The 20420-nt window shown below is 33.5% G+C and overlaps 1 protein-coding gene across 1 annotated transcript in view; it reads right to left on the bottom strand.

Annotated features, from left to right (window-relative positions):
- Positions 1-20420, bottom strand: part of MTREX (Mtr4 exosome RNA helicase) — a 101784-nt gene that overhangs the window by 75195 nt on the left and 6169 nt on the right. The window contains exons 2-8 of the mRNA XM_004422817.3: positions 18930-19067; positions 17482-17548; positions 13884-13946; positions 12786-12898; positions 3033-3207; positions 1775-1865; positions 399-523 (exon numbers count right to left, since the gene is read on the bottom strand). Coding sequence (XP_004422874.1) covers positions 399-523; positions 1775-1865; positions 3033-3207; positions 12786-12898; positions 13884-13946; positions 17482-17548; positions 18930-19067 — 772 coding nt within the window. The remainder of the gene's footprint in view (positions 1-398; positions 524-1774; positions 1866-3032; positions 3208-12785; positions 12899-13883; positions 13947-17481; positions 17549-18929; positions 19068-20420) is intronic.

The raw sequence follows: 20420 nt of genomic DNA, 5'->3' as shown, positions 1-20420 counted from the left end.
AAAATCAAATCATATGCTCAGGAGATGCCCAGCTTTTTCTTGGTACCGAGGTCTTAGAGGAAATTCTCTACTGTGTACTCATGGCTCCCTGTAGGAGTAAATGCAGTAGTTTCCAAACCTGGCAGATCATCAGGATCAACTTGCGAGCTTTTAAAAGTCAGAGCTTTCAAGACCCTATTCCCAGAGATTTTGATAACACTGTTTGAGATGGGACTCAGAAATCCACACTTGTAAAAAGCTAGTTAGTTGATTTTGATAAGCTTGCTTGATTTGAGAAGTAATTTCACATTAAAATGTCTTCTTTATTCTAGACAGCATTAGGAACAAAGTACAGCACACAGTAAGCCAACTTAGAACATTTTAAATATTGAAGACATCAAAAAAGAGAAAGAAAATACCTGTTTATGTAAATGGCAAATCCACTCAGCAAACTGTCGGGCATTTGGAATAGTAGCCGAAAGAAAGACATAGTGAACATTATCAGGAAGCAAAATAATAGTTTCTTCCCATACCACACCACGCTCTGAAAAAAATAAATATACCTTGGAATTCAGTGTCACTTTATTGAAAAATATCTAAAATTATTTTCTCTCAAGCTCAATAATTAGAAATGCAGATCACTTTACACAAGGATATTTTTAGCCACAGACCCTTACTGAAAACTACTTTAGTACTTACCATGAATTTATCCAGTAGAAAGTTAGTAGACTAAACCACTATAAACACAATGTACTCTGAAATAACAGCCTGCAAAGACCAGCTCCAGACTGAATCTTTTTCAAACAGCCTAACAAGAGTCCCATGACAATGGAAATAGCATTTCCATCTCACTTTGAGAAGCAGAAGTTAACGGCTTGTAGAAAGTTGCAGCAACAAATTTCGAAGAAACACAATTACTATACCACATGGCATCTTTCATGCAAATTACCCTCATGATCTCTAGAGATGAAACATCTGATGAACGGAAAAACTGTAAGTCAGTTTTTATTAAAATGGAAAAAACCCAGAAAAATCAGTTTGAGAATTTCCCTCTAAAATAAACAAATCAATACAGGATTCATGATCTGAAACCAAAACAACTCTGTTCAGAACTTAATTTTATGAATTTGAAAAGGGTGAAATGTTTAAAGGGTAAGTGATTTCTTAAATTGTATTACTTTCACTAGAAATACAAGTGAACTCAGCGCTTCAGTTTAAATAAAAACCAAGTTTTATTTTAAGCGTGCACATGTTAAACATTTAACTTTTAAATGTGTTTGTTACCGTTAGCCCTCCCAGTTCCACCCAAAATTCAAAGTACACTTTTCCATTATAGTGTAATAGTTCAAGTAAAGGAATATTTATAACTTTTTCTTTTTGCTCATCTTTATTTCACAGTCCTCATTTTATTTTCTTACCATAAACATGAATTTCTTAGTTTTTTTAAAAAATTAAAATAACAATAAAAACAAGGAAGTTAACTTTGTAGGCTAGAAGTTTTAGAAATTCTTTAACAATAGTCATATTATACAGCTCTGTATTAAAAGCAAACTAGTTTTAATTCCATTTGTTTTATTTGAATTTGCATTTCCTCACCCAGAAAAGTTACAATTTAAGAAGCTATAGTGGAATGAGATCCTACCGGAAATATTATATCATGTCCACACTTTAGTTTACTAGAACTCTAGCCACATGAAAACTCAAAGCAAAATTTTACAGCTACTTGTTCAAAATTCCTAATGCCGTTCTTAAGGAAAATACACGGCACACATCTCAACAACGCGACAGAATATACCTGAATCTCTCATATAATGAATTTCATCAAATATGACCCAAGCAACTTCTCGCATAACTTCAGAACCTCTGTACAGCATACTTCTCAAAATCTAAAGCAAAAAATAGGAGATTTAGCAGGATTCTGATATAACAAAAGCTCTTCTTTCTAACACGGGATTTTGGAAATTCTTTTTTAATGGAAACATTAAAATAATTTTAGGGGTTATATATCTTAAGTATATTTCATAAATCAAATTACATTCCTTTTCTCATAAATCTAAAATAAATGACTTCTCAACAGTTAGTAATCAGATACATTTCATGGAGAGAATTATCACCTCTATCTTTATATATCTTGAATATCAAGCCACTTCCTTTATCCCAAGATTTACAAGATTTATCCCAAGATTTACACCTACTAGGACATGAGAGCAACTTAAAATTATCTTCTATCCAACACACTGGATCTCATACTGTTTACCCATTTTTTTCTGTCTCATCTCACAATATGAATAACTTTCTGGCAACCATTCTCCTGATTTTTGAGTTAAAGAAAATCTTCCACACATGGACGCAAGTTTGAGAATGGAAAATAAATTTACTTTCGGCACCAAAATGAAAAGTGAACAATGTTTTTAGCTGACTCTGCAGACCAGAAGCTAATTTATGCTCTCTATTGTACTGTGCCCTCATAAAATGCAAGGATATAATTTAAGTATATACAAAAGTACTTAGTACAGTAAAGATAGCTAATCATGTCCAAAACATAAAATGTTATAAGTATATGTAAAACTTAACTGTGATTATGGGAAGAAGCTAAACATACTCGGGCATTTTTTAAAAAGTTAGTTATTTATCTATTTGTATCAACACTCAGATGCAGAAGAAAAAAAATCTCATGGAAGAAAGAGCCACTATTTACATGAAACTGTATTTACATCTTTGAAACTATGTCTAAAACCATCAAAGTATTTTCATGTCACCAACAATAAGCCTTTAAAAATATCTGGTGAAGAAAAAACTGTATCTATATTGTATGACAAATAACAGAAATATTTCTAATTTACAACTAAATTTATACAATTGCTAGAATGCTTTAAGATGAACCGTATCTAGAATGTTTTAAGATGAACCGTATGGCTTTCAAATAAATCTACTCAGAAAGTAAACTATTACATTTTATATACAGCAAGTGATAAAACATTAGATGTTCTAATTGAATAGACACACTAATTAAATTACAAGGGAAAAACTAGATGAGGCACCATATAAATTACCTCTGTGGTCATAACAAGACAAGATGCTGTAGGATTAATAGTAACATCTCCAGTCATCAGACCAACATCTTGAAATTCTTCATACATTTCACGGTATTTCTGGTTACTCAGAGCCTTAATTGGGCTGGTAAATATTACACGCTGTTTTTCCCTTAAGGCCAATGCAATGGCATACCTAAAAATGTGAAAACAAATAAGAATAAAGTATTTACAAAACCTTTTCTCTAAAATATATCATTTGAAAAATTCTCTTAATACATAAAATATGTCCAAATTTTCCCTAATTACTCATCTTTAATGGACTTTGCAGAACGTGAATATCTTATTCTATTTACTACTGACAAACTATTATAATAATAATTACTATAAGCCTCAAGTGTAGTCCTGTAAGTGAACAGGGACATTTTAATTTTAACTCTGTTCTTGGAGTTAATGTAACTTAATTACTAATACCAATGGATTACTAATGGGTACCCTACTTCTTGCAAATAAAACACCTTTGGTTCTATACATGGGCCTCCAAAAGTTTAGAGCCTCTGCCTGTCGGTTTATAAAACAATTAGGAAACACTAGAAAATGAAACACTAGAAAATGAAGTTTTCTCTTTTCAGTTTTACAAATAAGTTAATCCATATGTATTCTTTCCCCACATGTAAGAGTTACCAAATCAGTTCTTGACTGAAAATTACAGTAAGTTCTAATTATGAAAAAGCTCTTTCATAGCTATTAATAGAACACAATATAGTAGTTTTGTTTTTTTTAAAGAAAATTCAATTGACTTAGTATTTAAATATAGACTATGAAAACAGGACTAAGCTTAGCACTGTGGTAGATACTCCTTGTTTAAGATACAGTTCCTGCCCACAACAGGCTTATGACCTATTTGGGGAAACAAAAATAATATTCATCCCAACCATCCTCGAAAAAGTGAAATAAATAATTAAAAAATTAAAAGTTGTCCAAACATAATCAAATATGAATTGTAAGAGATATACAGGAGAGAGAAAAGAATATAGAAATGCCATAATATATTACCTAATATGTCCACTTTTCAACAAAAAATTAGCAGATATAAAAAGAAAGAGGAAAGTATGATCCATACTTAGGGGAAAAAAAGCAGTCATGAGAAACTGATTCTGAGTTGGCCCAGATGTTGGAGTTAGTAGACAAGAATATCAAAGCACCTATTAGAAACATGTCCACAAAATGCAAGGAAACTATGTTCTAAGAATTAAAGGATATAGGACAATGATTCAACAAACAGTCAATCTGAACAGAGAAAACAAAACTATAAAAACACAGCCAAATGAAAACTCTACAGATGAAAAGTACAATAAATGAAATGAAAAATTCACTAGATGGGCTCAAGAGCAGATCTGAGATGGCAGACGAAAGTATCAGTAAAAATGAACATAGATCAATAGAAATTATCAAATCTAAAGAGAGAAAGAAATATAAGAAAAACTCAGAGATCTACAGACAACCTCAAGTGTCCCAATGGAAGCTCCAAAATGAAAAAGAGGCATAAAAAATATTTGAAAAAATAACAATGAAAAATTTTCTAAATTTGTTAAATCAAAAAACAGTCTACAGATCCAACAGGGGCAATGAACCCAAGCAGGAGAAACTGAAAAAGAATCAGACCTAGAAATATAGTCAAACTGCTGAATGACCAAGTCTTTAAAGCAGCAAGAGAAAAACAACTCACATAACAACACATATAAGAGAACAACACCATAATTAAGGCTAACTTCTGACCAGAAACAATGGAGTAGAAAGAAACAATGTCAGCAGAATGACTATCCAATGTTGGAAGAAAAAACTGTCAACCAAGAATTCTAGATTCAGTGACAATCTCCTTTCAAAAACAAAAGCAAAATAAACACAATTCCAAATAAAAACTGAGGAAATTCATTGCTAACACATCTATACCCTGCAAGAAATATTCTTAAAAAATCCTTTAACTCAAATCCAGAGAAAAGAAGAGTTTCAGAAATGATAAAAATGTGGGTAAATATAAGACTGTATATTTCTTTTATTCAATTAATAGTTTTAAAACATAAGACTATTTAAAGTAAAAATTATAACACTTTATTACACTAGATTTATAGCATATATATTTGAAATATATATGATAAAAATAGCACAAAAAGGAGGAGGAAGTATTAGAGCAAGGTTTCAGTATTTTACAGAAATTGTGGTTGTGCTTTAGTTAAAAATTCATAGTGTAAGCCCTAGAATTACCACTAAAAACACAACCCAAAGCTAAAAAATCAACAGAGGAATTAAAATGGTACACTAAAAAATATTTGCTAAGCACAACAGAAGGCTGTAAAGACATGAGACACAGTCATGTGTCACTTAATGACAGGGATACCTTCTGAGAAATGCACTGTTAGGCAATTTCGTCATTGTGGGAACATCATGAAGTGTACTTACACAAACCCAGATGGGATAGTCTACTACACACCTAGGCTACATGGTACTAATCTTATGGGACCCCTGACGTATATGCAGTCCATCATTGATTGAAACATCATTATGTGGTGTGTGACTATACTAAAAAACAACAAAAGGCAAATGTAAATCCAACCATATCAATCACTAAATTAAATTCCTGAAATCAAAGTATTTTCTCCAACCACAAAGAAAAGAAATCAAAAACAGAAAAAATATGGAAAATCACCAAATGCTGGAAAAGTAAATGACATAGAGGAAATGAATAGAGGAACTAAAAATGGGATGCATCTAAAACATCTAAGAGGGAAATTTATAGTTTTAAACACATATATTAGACAGGAAGAATGATCTAAAATCAAAAATCTAACTCCACCTCAAAAAATTTCAAGACAGACACAGATTACCAAAATTGACTCAAGAAGAAAGGAAAATAATCAGGAATTAAAAATCTTCCCATAAAGAAAAGACTAGGTGGTTCAGATAGCTTCATTAGTGAAGTCTATCAAACATTTAAAGAGGAAATAATACCAAACCTACACCACACTCTTTCAGAAAATATACCAGGAGAGAGCACTTCTTGACTTATATTATGAGGTCAGTATTAACATGACACCAAAGCCAGACAAAGACCTTACAAGAAAAGAAAACTACACAACAATATCCTTCATGAAGATGAAAAAAAAAGTCCAGAACAAAATATGAGTAAACGGAAACTGGCAACACATACAAATGATCATCTGCCATGAACAACCAGGTTTATTCCAGGAATATAAGGTTGGTCTAACATCAGAAAATTAATGTCATATACCGCTTGAACAGAATAAAAAGCAAATCGCACATCACTGTCTCAATAGACAGAAAACGCACTTGACAAAAGACAATACTTCTTTTTTTCATTCTCAATATATTTACTTTTTTCCAGTTTTATTGAGAAATAATTGACATGTAACACTGTGTTAAGTTTAAGGTATACAACATGATGATTTGATACACATATATACTGTGAAATGATTACCACAATAAGGTTACTTAACATCTCCATTATCTCACATAACTACTTTCTTTTTTATGGTGGGAACATTTAAGATCTAGTCTCTTAGCAACTATCAAATATATAATACAGTATTGTTAACTATAGTCACCATGCTCTACATTAGATCCCCAGAACTTACTCTTTTTATAACTGGAAGTTTGTAACCTTTGACCAACATCTCCCTATTTCCTCCATCCCCCAGCCCCTGGCAGCCACCATTCAACTCTGTTTCAATGAGTTCAGCTCTTTTAGATCCCACCTGTGAGATCATACACTATTTTGTCTTTCTCTGTGTGACCTATTTCACTTAACATAATGCTCTCAAGGTCCATCTATGCTGTCACAAATGGCAGAATTTCAGGATTTCCTATGGCCGAATAATATTCCATCCATTGTGTGTATGTGTGTATATATACACACCACATCTTCTTTATCCATTCATCTGTTGATGGACATCTAGGTTGTTTCCAAGTTTCAGGTATTATGAATAATGGGAGTGCAGATATCTTCTCAAGATACTAATTTCACTTCCTTGGATATATACCCAGAAGTGGAATTCCTGGATCACATGGCAGTTCTATTTTTAATTTTTTGAGGAAGCTCCATACTGTTTTTCATAGTGGTTATACCAATTTACATTTCCATCAACAGTGCACAAGGGTTCTCTTTTCTCAACATCCTTGCCAACACTTGTTATCTCTTGTCTTTTTGATAACAACCATTCAAACAGGTGTTTGTTTTTTCATTTTCATTTATGCCCAACTAAAAATAGAAGGGAACTTCCTCAACCTGATAAAGGGCATCTAGGAAAAACACGACAGCTAATATCATACTTAATAGAGAAACATTGAATGCTTTTCCCCTAGGACTGGGAAAAGGCAGGTATGTCCACTCTCACTACTGCTTTTCAACACTGTACTGGATTTTGCTAAGGCAATAAGAAAAAGAAACTAAAGGCATACGTATTGGAAAGAAGTAAAACTATCTTTATTCACAGACAATATGACCATCTATGCAGAAAATCTTATGGAAGGCACAAAAAATTAATAAAACTTATTAATAAGCAAGTTTATTAACAAAGTCACAGGATAAAATAAGTGTATAAAAATTAACTGTACTTCAATATACAAGCTATCAGCAATCCAAATATGAACTTAAGAAAGAATGCCATTCACAATAGCATGAAACAAAAAAAAATACTTAGAAGCAGATTTAAGGAAATGTGTGTAAATCCTGTATACTGAAAATGACAAAATACTGCTGAGAGAAATTAAAGAAAACCTAAATAATGGAGGAATATATCATGCTCATGGACTGGACGAGGCAATAGTTAAGACGACAATTCTCCCCCAAATCTGTAAATTCAACACAATCCCTATAAAAATTCAAGTAGTCTTTTTGGTAGAAATTAACAAGCTAACGTTAAAATTTTATTGGGAAATACGAAGGACCTAGAGAAGCCCAAACTATTCTAAGAAAGAAGCTAAAGAATTCTCATTACTTAATTTCGATACTTACTTTAAAGCTATAGTAATCAAGACAGTGTGGTACTTGTGTAAGGATAGACATAGAGATCAACAGAACAGAAAGTCCAAAACCAAACCCATACATTTATAGTTAATTCACTGGGAATTCAATAGTCAATTCAATTCAAAGGTAATTCAGTGAAAAAACGATAGTTTTTCAGCTGGAACAATTAGATATCCACACACAAAAAGATTAATTTAAACCCTTAACTCACATCACACATAAAAATTAACTCTAAGGAAATCATAGCTTTAAATGAAAGAGCTATAGTCAAGAAAAAAATGTAAGAGAAAATATTTGTGATCTTGGTATAAGCAAAAATTTCTTTGGTATTGATATCAAAAGCACGATCGATCCATAAAATAAAAAACAGAGGCTGAACATCAAAATTAAAATCTTTGCTCTACAAAAGATATCATTAAGATAGTTTAAAGAATTTTTTACAGTGCACTAAGACCAACAACCTAATTTTAAAAATCAGCAAAAGAGTGAAATAGATATTTAACTTAAGATATACAAATGGCTGATAAGCACTTGAAATCATTAGCCATCAGAAAAACGCAAATTAAAACCACTATGTCACATCGCTACATACCCACTAAAATAGGTATAATCAAAAAAGATAATACCAAAAGTTGGCAAGGATATAGGAAAACTGGCACCGTCATACACTGCTGGTAGGGATATAAACTACCACAGCCACTTTGGAAAACAGTATGGCAGTTTCCTGAAGAGTTAAATATATATTTGCCATGAAATCCAGAAATTCCATTTCTAGGTATCTACCCAAGAGAAATGAAAACATGTCCACACAAAGACTTGTGCATGAATGTTTATATCAGTATTATTCATAATAGCCAAAAACACAAAACAACTCAAATTATCACCTAAATAAACAAAATGTTATGTGTATCCATAAAATGTAATACTACTTATCAATAAAAATAAATGAACTAGTGATATATGCAACACAAGCGAAATCTCAAAAACATTATGCCAAATGCAAAAAAAACAGACACAAAGGATTCCACATGATTTCATTTATATGAAATCTCTAGAGAAAGCAAAACTATACAGACCAAAAGCTGATCAGCATTTGCCTAGGGCTGGAGGTAGGGGTAGGTTTGAATGCAAACACACACAAGAGAACCGTATAGATGGATGTCTAAAACTGGTGAGGGTTGCACAACTGTACAAATTTATTAAAACTCACCGAACTACACTTACAATTGTGGTGAATTAAATGGTATGTAAAAACTAGCAGTGCCAGGAAAACTACTCAATTGCATCAATAAACAATCTAGTACCAACATGTTTATTCTAGTACCAGATTTATAAATAAAATATTATACTTGCTAGTTACCAGCTAAAGTTGGAGTTTATGTGAAGTCCTTGCATTCCTAGAAGAAATTTTTATCTGAGATCCACGAACTACTCTTTGAGACTATAAAATCTGGTATGTATATATAAACATATATCAGATTTTTTCCTTGAGGTGAAATTCATATAACATAAAATTAACCATTTTAAAGAGTACAATTCAGTAGCATTTAGTACATTCACTATGTTGTGCAACTACCACCTCTACCTGATTCTAAAACATTTTTATCACCACCTCCCTCAAAAAACCCCTGTACCCATTAGGCAGACATTCCTTCTTCCCCTCAACATCCCCTGGCATCCTGCTCTCTGTCTCTATGGATTTACCTATTTGGGATATTTTACATAAATGGAATCATATGGGATATTTCACACAAATGGAATCATACAGTATGTGACCTATTGGGTCTGGCTTCTTTTACTCAGCACATTTTTGAGGTTCATCCACATTGTAGCATGTATCAGTATTTCATTGTTTTTATGGCTAATATTTCATTGTACGGATATACCACATTTTATTTATCCATTCAGCCACTGATGCACTTTTGAGTTGTATCTACCTTTTCACTATTGTGAATCGTGATACTACGAACACTGGTATACAAGCATTTGAGTATCTGTTTTCAGTTCCTTGGGGTATGAAACTGCTGAGTCATATGGTAATTCCATATTTAACTTTTTGAATAACTACCATACTGTTTCCCCTGCAGCCCTCACCAGATTTTCAAGTGTCCATAACCCCGATTAATTTCTTAAATTTCTCTTTATGATTTTCTAACCCAGAGTTTAAGAGCAGGTTTCAGCATATTTGTGAAAATTTCCTTTACGGAAAACTTCTCTCTTCTTGTAGGAAAAATGAAAGCGAGGTTACACTAATGCCCAGAATTCTAATGACTATATATGTTGGCTTTAAGTGGATAATGCACCAAACATACTGCACACTTCTCTAAGTGAGATAAATAATTGAACTAAAAGTAGTCAAACCTCTTCTAAATCTGTGCCTTAGGAGGAAACTAGCTTCTGACTTTAGCACCTTCTGAAAAGGGGTGAACTATTAAGAAATTAGTCCTACTCCACTAGATAGAAACGGGGTGGTACGGGACCACAATGTGTTTAAGGCTGGAAAACAGATCAACACTATTCTGCGCTTGGCTGATACCATTAGAATGACATGCTTAAGATCCAAACTTCACTCCTCTAACTCTCCCTGCAAAAAGAAAATTTCTGAGTTACACCAAGGTCTTGAAGGAACTAAAATACAGTGAGCAGAGAAGCCCTGACTATCCCAAAGTAAAAAAATATTCCAGGACCCATGAAATATTTCCACCGTCATGCCAAGGTAAAGAGAATGAACTGGGTGATTAGTGATTTTTATTCGTTTCTTTTCTTTATGTTCTTCTTTACTCTTTAGGTGTTCAGTGTTAAGAGTACCTAATTCAGCTGCCCAATAGGAAAGCTGCAATTTCTTCATAATAGAGAAATAAAAATTACTAAAAGTTAGCCTACAAACCCAAACCGATTTTCAAAAAGGGTGCCAAGACTATGGGGGAAAAACGTCTTTAAACAAATGGTGCTGAGACAACTGGATAACCACATGCAAAAGAATGAAGTTGACTCTTTACCTTACAAATTATACAAAAACTAACTCAAAATGAATTAAAGACCTAATATAAGAGCTAAAACCACAAAACTGGAAGAAGGAAATTTAGGTGTAAATCTTTGTGACCTTGGATTAGGCAATGGTTTCTTAAATATGACACAAGCAACAAAAGAAAACATAAATTGTACTTCATCAAATTAAAAACGTTTGTGTCTAAAACAACACTCTCAAGACAAGTGAAAAGACGACCTACAGAATGGGAGAGAACTTCTGCAGATCGTGTAGCTGACAAGAAACTAGTATTCAGAATATAAAAGAACTATCACAATTCAATAACAAGACAAAGAGCCCAAAGGATAAACAGACAAAGGACTTGAGGAGACATTTCTCCAGGCATACAAATGGCCAATGAGCACATGAAAACATGCTCACATCATTAGTCTTTAAGGAAATGTAAATCAATACCACGATGAGCTACTACTTCATAATCAATGGAATAGCTATAATTTTTTTTGAAGGGTAATAACAAGTGTTGGTGAGGATATGGAGAAATTGAAACTATCATACAATGCAGGTAGGAATGTATAATGATGCAGCTAATATGGAAACAGTTTGGTAGTTCTTCAAAAAGTTAAACAGAATTAAATATGACCCAGTAATTCCACTCCTGGTATATTCTGAAGAGAAGTAAAAACAAGTGTTCAAACAAACACTTGTACATAAACGTTTCTAAAAGCATTATTCATAACAGCCAAAAAACTAGAAATACCCAAATGTCCAAAAATTGATGAATGAATACCAAAATGTGGTATATCTATACAATATTAATCAGCCATAAAAAGGAACGCAGTTCTACATGCTACAAAATGAATAAACCTTGAGAATATTATGCTTAGTGAAACAAGATAGAACCAAAGGCCACATATTTTATGATTCCATTTATATGAAATGCCCAGAAAAGGGAAATCTATACGAACAGTAGATTAGTGGTTGAAAGGAACTACGGGTAAGGGAATGGGGAAATGACTGCTTATTGGGTATGGGGTTTCTTTTTGCCATGGTGAAGATGTTTGGGAACTAGATAGTGGTGATGGCTGCATATATTAAGGAAAAAACAAAGCTAAGCCACAAGAGTCAATCTACAACAGACTGCAAAATACCATCCACGTTAAAGAGCACAACCCACTTTCAGAATGGCCCAGTTCCTCTCAAACTTTAATGGACATACACATCACCTGGTAATCTTGTTGAAACGTAGATTATGATCCAATAGTTCTACAGTGGGGCCTGAAATTCTGCCTAACAAGTTCCCAGGTAATACCCATGTCCAAGGATCATACATTGAGTAGCAAGACTCCAGAACCATGGTCTTTAAATACATTTTAGAAGAAAAGATACCTATTAAAAAATTTAGAACATAGACAATATATGTGTATTTATTTATAAATTAGATATGTGAACTACTGTAGTAATATAGAACATACATTAAAAATAATATCTTGGGGCCGGCCCCATGGCCTAGTGGTTAAATTCGGCGGCATGCCACTTCAGTGGCCTAGGTTTGGTTGCTAGGGGCAGACCTGCACCACTCATCAGCAGGCATGCTGTGGCGGTGACCCACATACAAAATAGAGGAAGACTGGCACAGATGTTAGCTCAGGGCCAATCTTCCTCAAGAAAAAAGGGGAGGATTGGCATCAGATGTTAGCTCAGGGCTAGTTCTCCTCAGAAAAAAAAAAAGCAAGCTACTTACTCAGCACATACGGTTTTTCCCGCTGATGTGTGTGCAGATACTAAGACAGACTGATTATTATCAACACACTGAATGGCTTCTCTTTGAAAAGCATCAAGAATGAACGGGTATTCCTATAAAAACAAAATATTAATATCTGCATGAAAATACTCAGCCACATCAGAGCACACTTAAAAATCACGAGACACTACCACCAGAAGCATTCTGGGAGCATTTCTTTATGATTGTATTTAGGAAATATGCCACTCACTAGAGAAAATTAGGAAGAATAAAAAAATCTTTAACCAGACAACACAGAAGCTAATTCTGCTGTCTAATCTTTCAATTATTATGCTTATATATACAATTTATTAATTACAATACAATCATTACCATTTATCAAGGACATGCTTTGTGGTAGCTACTGTGCAACACGTTTTCCGCATTATTATTAATCTTCACAACAACCCCTAAAATAGGTATTACTTCCTTTCACAGATGGGAACTCTGAGGCTCTGAACAGTGAAATTCCTTACTTAGGTTCACTCAGCAGAGGCAGAATAATACATCTATTAGAGTTTGTGTTGCACAATTTCTAAGAGCAAAACCAATAACCTAGTATTAACTGAGATTAACTGTCTTAGAAATATTGAGATTGTTGGTAGGTTTGCAACTCAAACCATACTGCCTTTCTTATTTAGAGAAAATGACTTGGAAAATTTATATTTATCATTTAAGGTCTATCAGGACTTCAAAACCCATCTAAAACAAGTATTAGAGTTTAGGTTTCATGAGAAGCTTGTTAAACTCCTAAAACTATATGCAAAACTTACTATACACATGCCTTTTTTTCTTAGAGAGAGGCTGATAATGTTCATTAGACTCTTTAAAAAGGTTGAGAATCATTACTTTAATTTTTAAAAATCTCATTACATGATGCTTGGTTTTCAGCACAGTTTACTGATTCAGTTCTCACTATATTTGACTTCAGGTGGCTTCTTCTTGGTATATATACACTAGGAAGTACAAAAATCTCATTTGAAAGAGTCGATGTTTAAGATTTTTAGGAAAAAGAGAGACTCACAAAATTGTACAAACTGTATTGACCAAAGTACAGACCTTCGCAGCTTTTCCAACTCGAGGTTTAAGTGGTAAATAATCTTCATCTGCAGGAAGCGCAACCTGATGTAAAAAACACAAAACAAAACCCACCAACTTATTATTCGAGAACTGATACATTCAGCACTCCATAATCAATGATGTTTTGAAAAGTAAAAGTAAGGAACTAGAGTGTTTCTGACAGTCTTAGACACTGGAAAATTAAGTAACTGCCTTTAAGAACAAGGCAAAACGCTAAAGCTACAATATTCAAAAAACCTCTACTAATGTCTATCGAACGTAATTTAATCTAATTAAAAGCTTCTAAGTCTATCTCCCTCAAGAAACGGTATTTATTAAAGTCTAGAACCTACTTTGGCTATCTTTGTATTTTCCACATCTAATGCACTGTCTGACATTAATGAATGCTCAAAAACACTGAATGGACATAAAAAGGGATGACACTATATGTAAGAAAATTATGTGGAATAAAATGATAACCCCTATTCCCTGGAACAGGAAATAAATTTTCCTCAAGTGAAGATTAAGATCTGGAGAGCAGTTCACAATATATTTAAATTCCCAAGACTTAAACCAATTAGCATATAAATAATCCATAGGGGCAAAGTAAGGCACACATAGAAATTAGAAATAATTTCTAAGAGCAAAACCAATAAACAAGTATTAGATGAGATTAACTGTCTTAGAAATATTGAGATTGTTGGGAGATTTGCAACTCAATTACAATCAAGATGATGTGAGTAGTGTTTCAAAAAAAAATAACTAGAACCTGATGAAACTTACTAAATTATGAAACCTAATGAATAATATCCAGTATAATGAATGTGTTAGAAGAAATGTGACATTCTAAATGGAATCTGTAAAGGGGAGACAAGTTAGAATTTGCTAGTTTATCCAGCACACATTAGGAAAGAGATAACATAAGTTGTTTTTATTAGTGAATGAACACTTACGGAGGACAGGAATAGTTTTCATCAGTCTTTCCCTTAAGACTATATATTTCCCTTTCTTATGATTCCAAGAATCTTCTAAGTAGTTTCTGATTCTCAGGTAGTTTGATAGCGAGAGGACTACTTATCCATTAAATTAAGGAAATGACATTCTTTTGTATACCATACCATGAATATGATAAAAGTGAGTCTATCCTAGAAAGCACAACCCTTGGTGCACTGACAAAATCAAATTTCTGGATCTGAAAATCTGAAGACTAGACCCGAAATCATGGAGTGATCCCCATAAAAGTATAATCAATCTGTGGGGCCATATCTGGTTAGTTGGTTGACCTCCCTGACATCTCTCCTGATACCTTCTATGACATGAACAAAGAATGTTAACATGAAGCAATTCAGATTTTAGCATCTCTGAGATTTAACAGCAGCAATAACAACAAATTGTGTTTTCACATGTATAAGAATCAAAGAGCTTTGTTTTTATTTTCTGAAAACAGTCTGGGTAACACTCATACATAACACACAGGTAGAAGAGAAGACGCCTGCAGAGACTAAGGAGTCAGAAAAATGGAAAACCAGCAGAATAAACAAGAGTCAAATAGACTTAGCAATTAGTCACTGGTGATTTTTGCCAGAGCAGTTTGAAAGAAACGGAGAGAGAAGAAATCTAATTATAATAGATTAAAAGACGAATGGAAAGTCAGGAAGTCTAGCAGGGATTTTCCAAGCAGAGCACTCAACAGCAACTCTGAAAAAGAAGGGATCATCTCTTTTATCTCTTTATACTCAGTGAATAATAAAATGTACCTGGCACTCAAAAGATAAGTATTGAATGAATGACTACAATGGGGAATGGAAGAAGAAAAACAACATAGGGGCTGAAAAGCAACCTAGAATAAAAGAGAAGCTTCTGAATATTCATATGCTGATAGGAAAGGGCAAATACAGAAAAGGAGGCTCCAGAAACAGTAAAGGGAAAATGGAATAATTGATGTCTTCGTGAAGGCATGATACGATACAACCAAGAACACTGGCAGAGTCACCATCCTTAGGCTAAAAGAGGCAGTGTCTGGGGCCGGCCCCGTGGCTTAACGGTTAAGTGTGCACACTCCGCTACTGGCAGCCCAGGTTTGGATCCTGGGCAAGCACCGACGCACCGCTTCTCTGGCCATGCTGAGGTTGCGTCCCACATACAGCAACTAGAAGGATGTGCAACTCTGACATACAACTATCTACTGGGGCTTTGGGGGAAAAATAAATAAATAAATAAAATTAAAAGAAAAAACAAAACTATATGCTGTTTAAAAAAAAAAAAAAAGAGGCAGTCTCTTTTTCTTTGAGTGGATGTGACAGGTGTGGATACGCTTGGTGAAGGAGTTTATAATCAGACAAGACAACCAACTTGATATCCTCAAGCCTGTAGATGAAGTAAAAGGTAAAATTACCTGCTAAAAAAGTGAGAACAGGTGACAGAATGGAAGGCTTGAGAATAAGTGTGAAGGAGGACAGAAAGAACTTCTGACCTCTTGAGAGCAAAATTTGTGTTTGCTTTTTTCCCTCATCTTTTTTTTTTTTTTTGGTAAGGAAGATTGGCCCTGAGCTAACACCTGTTGCCAATCTTCCTCTTTTTGCTTGAGGAAGATTGTCCTTGAGCTAACATCTGTGCGAATCTTCCTCTATTTTGTATGTGGGTTGCCGCCACAGCATGGCTTGATGAGTGGTGTATGTCCGTGCCCAGGATCTGAACCCATGAAGCTGGGCCACCGAAGCAGAGCACACGAATGTAACCACTATGCCACCAGGCTGGCCCCTCCCTCATCTTTTTAAGACCAGAGAATTGTATAGGGTCTAACGTAAGGGTTGAATGAATGATCAAATGAGTATTACATTTGTTAGTAAACTAAGTGCTATTCTGAAGGAACATAAGGAACGTTCAGTAGAAAAACAGGTATTTAAAAAAATAAGGTTCTAAATCTGTATCAAAAGGCTTTTTTATTAATTTGGAACTACTCTGCTTATTCAATAGACTTTTAATAATAAGATTCACTAACTATCTGTAATAACAACTTGTAGATTATATTGTAAAGAGAGAAGGCTTAATAGAAAGAAACAGTGTTAGTTTCCTTATGTCCCTCGTTTACAAACTCTAACTTCTAAAGGATTACTACAAGCCATCAGTGACCACCCTCTTGTGGCAGTACAATGAAACTGCAATAGATCAGTCATGAGAACAAGATAGGAAAAAGTACGTGACCTGCAAAATGGCACTGTTACTTGACTTTAGGAGTATGGAAATGAACATGTACTGAACACCTAACTCTGTGCTGGGTACCTTACCTAATTTTCTTATATAATCTTCACAACCACCTCATGATGTAAATCCCATTATTCCATATTTACAAATTAAAAAACCAATGTCAAAGAGATTAAGAAATTTATCTAAGACTGTAGTTAGGAAAAGTGCTGTGCCAGGATCTGAGCTCAGATTTTAATACAAAGCTCCTTCCACTAGACTATGTGTACCCCACAGAAACTACTTATTGTTTCCAAAGCCCTTAAGGCTAAACTGCTTGCCAATCACCATCCTAGACAGTCCAAAGCAAAATCCCATTTATAACACCAACCTACTGTATACTCTTTGTGCTTACCTCATGTGTACACCCTTCAACAGTTTCAACTGATTGTACCTTAACTCGGGGCATCAAGTCTGCCAAACTTAAGAAAAAGAAAAGTTACACTTACATTAAAATAAATTATTTTTCTATTATTAGATAATAAGCCTCTCATCTACACTGTTAAGGAAAATGACACTGTCCAACTACCAGCATTTCAAATTGGAAAAAGTCTGGCTATTAAGAATATTCAAAAAATTTTTCACATTACTCAAATATATGCTGAGAATTCAAAACGGTCAGTCAACATCTTTTATTACAAATACAAAACAAACAGACTCTAAGTGGATTATTGAAAGAATTATGTCAGCTTAGTTCCAGTAACTATTTTGAATAAAAAAAGTACCTCTGGAAAGCATTGTCACTACTTCAAAACATGAAGCTGGTTATAAAAACCATTACATGATAGAAAATATAAAATAAACTAGCCTAATACAGATGCTGCTATAATTTACAGAAGTGTTCCCTATTCTCTTCAAAAATCCTAAGTTATACTCATCTAAGTTGAAGTGAAGAAAAACAGACGTACTTCTGTGCTAGATTCATTATTCTCTTATTGATTATACTTTTGATTTTTACTTTACATCAATAATCATACTTTGGATAAAACCCAAAGGTTACTAAAATAAGCAACAATTTTAAATTGCCAATATTATTTTGTAACCTATTCCACTAGCTTCGGCAAATGGTGCATCTTAAATACTTCAGTATTTACACATCTACCACCACTTATAGTAGCTACTTTTGCTAACTACAACAACAGATAAATGGTTATAAAAAATCATAGAAGAGTAAATTCTTTATAGTAGTGCCAAGCTAGAATATGGCATACAGGAAGGGAGAAGCAAAGCCATGAAGATCATCACCACACTAGGAAACAGATCAACCTAAGAAATTGGCATCAACTTCTAGAAAGTTCCAGCTTTCAAAATCAGAGAAATACCAGCTATTTCAGCCATAGATATCTATAGGTCTCCCTCATTGATAGCAGTCTTGAGATTCATAGCCACTCTACTGCTATATGTGGCAGTGAAAATTTAATTCCTCCTAATGTTCCTTTGCACTTATTCCTTCTATTGGGTCAGTTTTATTCTTTCCTTTTATTCCAGTGATGCTCTTCTCGGGACATTATGAATAAAGGAAATGTGTCATTTCTTCTTTTAAAAAAAATCAGGCTTCAAGATTCTTTCTCAAAACTGGATTCTAATGAATTAAAAGAGGAATCTCTTCTATATTGTCTTCTTTTTCCCCAAACTTAAACATTCTATATTTATATGCTTATATGGATACATACAGAATATTTATCTTCATTTCTCTATTCAGCAAATACTTTCACAAAGTAACAACATATAAGCAATTTTCAAAACTTCATGCAACCACCTAATTTATGAAGTTACTAACATTTATGACAATGGAAATACTACCTTAAGTCTTCAGTTATTGACTCTTCTACCCTGGGCTTCTTTCCAAAAATGGGTTCATCTGTGCCCTCGAAATCTGCATCTCTCTTGGTTTTCCCAATATTCGTTGAGTCTGATTGTAATTTACCATCAAAATGTTTTCTGAAAAGTAAACGGTTTAGAATGAATTCTGCAGTGTCAGTTCTTACTTTAAGGGTGACTCCATAAAATATTATTCCACATATAACATACACCATTGACAGAAAGAAAAGGTCATGTAAATAGATGTCACAAATCAAAGCCAGCTAAAGCCCAGAATATCCTAATTTAACTAATAAAACTGAACACTACTCCTTTTGCATTTCATAATTTCTTGTAAGTTCTGTTTTAAAAATATTTTGCAACTCATATTAACATAACTATTAACATAATATTCCTAAAAATTGCATATTAAAACACCATTATACATTTACATGAGCTCCTTCAATAAACACTTAATGCTTTCTCTAATGTGGATATTATTATCTGGAAAAAAAATTTTTTGCGTAGTTGGATTCACTGGTCAAAAGTAGTGACAATAAATGGTGCTTGGTGAACTGGATATCTATAGGGGAATTCAACCTGACTCCTACCCTCATTATACACAAAAATCAATTCCATGTGGACTTGCAGATCTAATTGTGAAAGGTAACAAAGCCTCTAGAAGATAAAATGAGAAAATCATCTTCATGTTTTATTAAACAGGACATAAAATTATTAACCAAAAAGTAAGTCTGATAAATTGGACTGCATTAAAACTAAGAATTTCTGTTAATCAAAAGGTACCATTAAGAGGTAAGACAAAGAGTGGGAGAAGACATCTGAAACACACATAACTGACAAAAAGCATATATCTATAATATTGGGAGTGGTGATTACAAATTAAAAAAAAAAAAAAGACAACCCAATAAAAAATGAGCAAAAGACTTGAACACACACTTTACAAAACAGGATATCCAAATGGCCAATAAGCATGTGAAAAGGAGCTCAAAATCATTACCTATCAAGAAAATGTAAATTAAAATAGACTATACTAGATCAGCGGCTCTCAAATTTTTGGTCTCAGAATCCTTTCCCAGTCTTAAAAATTACTAAGGATTCCAAAGAATTTTCTGCTCATGTAGTTATATCAACTAATATTTACCATATTAGATATTAAACTGGAAAATTTTTAAAATACTTACTAATTCATTTAAAAATGGCAATAATAAAACCATTACATGTTAACTAAACAAGACTTTTGATTAAAAAATAAGCATTTTCAAAAAAACATTTTTAATGAGAAAAGTGACACTGTTTTATGCTTTTGCAAATCTCTTTAATGTCTGGCTTAATAGAAGGCAGCTGGACTCTCATCTGTTTGTGCGTTCAACTTGTTGGGATACAGTTATTGGCTGAACTATATGAAGAAAAATCCAGCCTCACACAGACACACAGTAGAAAAAGGGGAGACTTTTCAGATAATTGTGAATATTC

The sequence above is a fragment of the Ceratotherium simum genome, chromosome 18, assembly GCF_057802395.1.
Source record: "Ceratotherium simum simum isolate JZ-2026a chromosome 18, ASM5780239v1, whole genome shotgun sequence".
Lineage (NCBI taxonomy): Eukaryota > Metazoa > Chordata > Mammalia > Perissodactyla > Rhinocerotidae > Ceratotherium > Ceratotherium simum.
The sequence above is the reverse complement of the archived record's forward strand: the minus strand, read 5'-3'. Positions and strand labels throughout refer to the sequence as shown.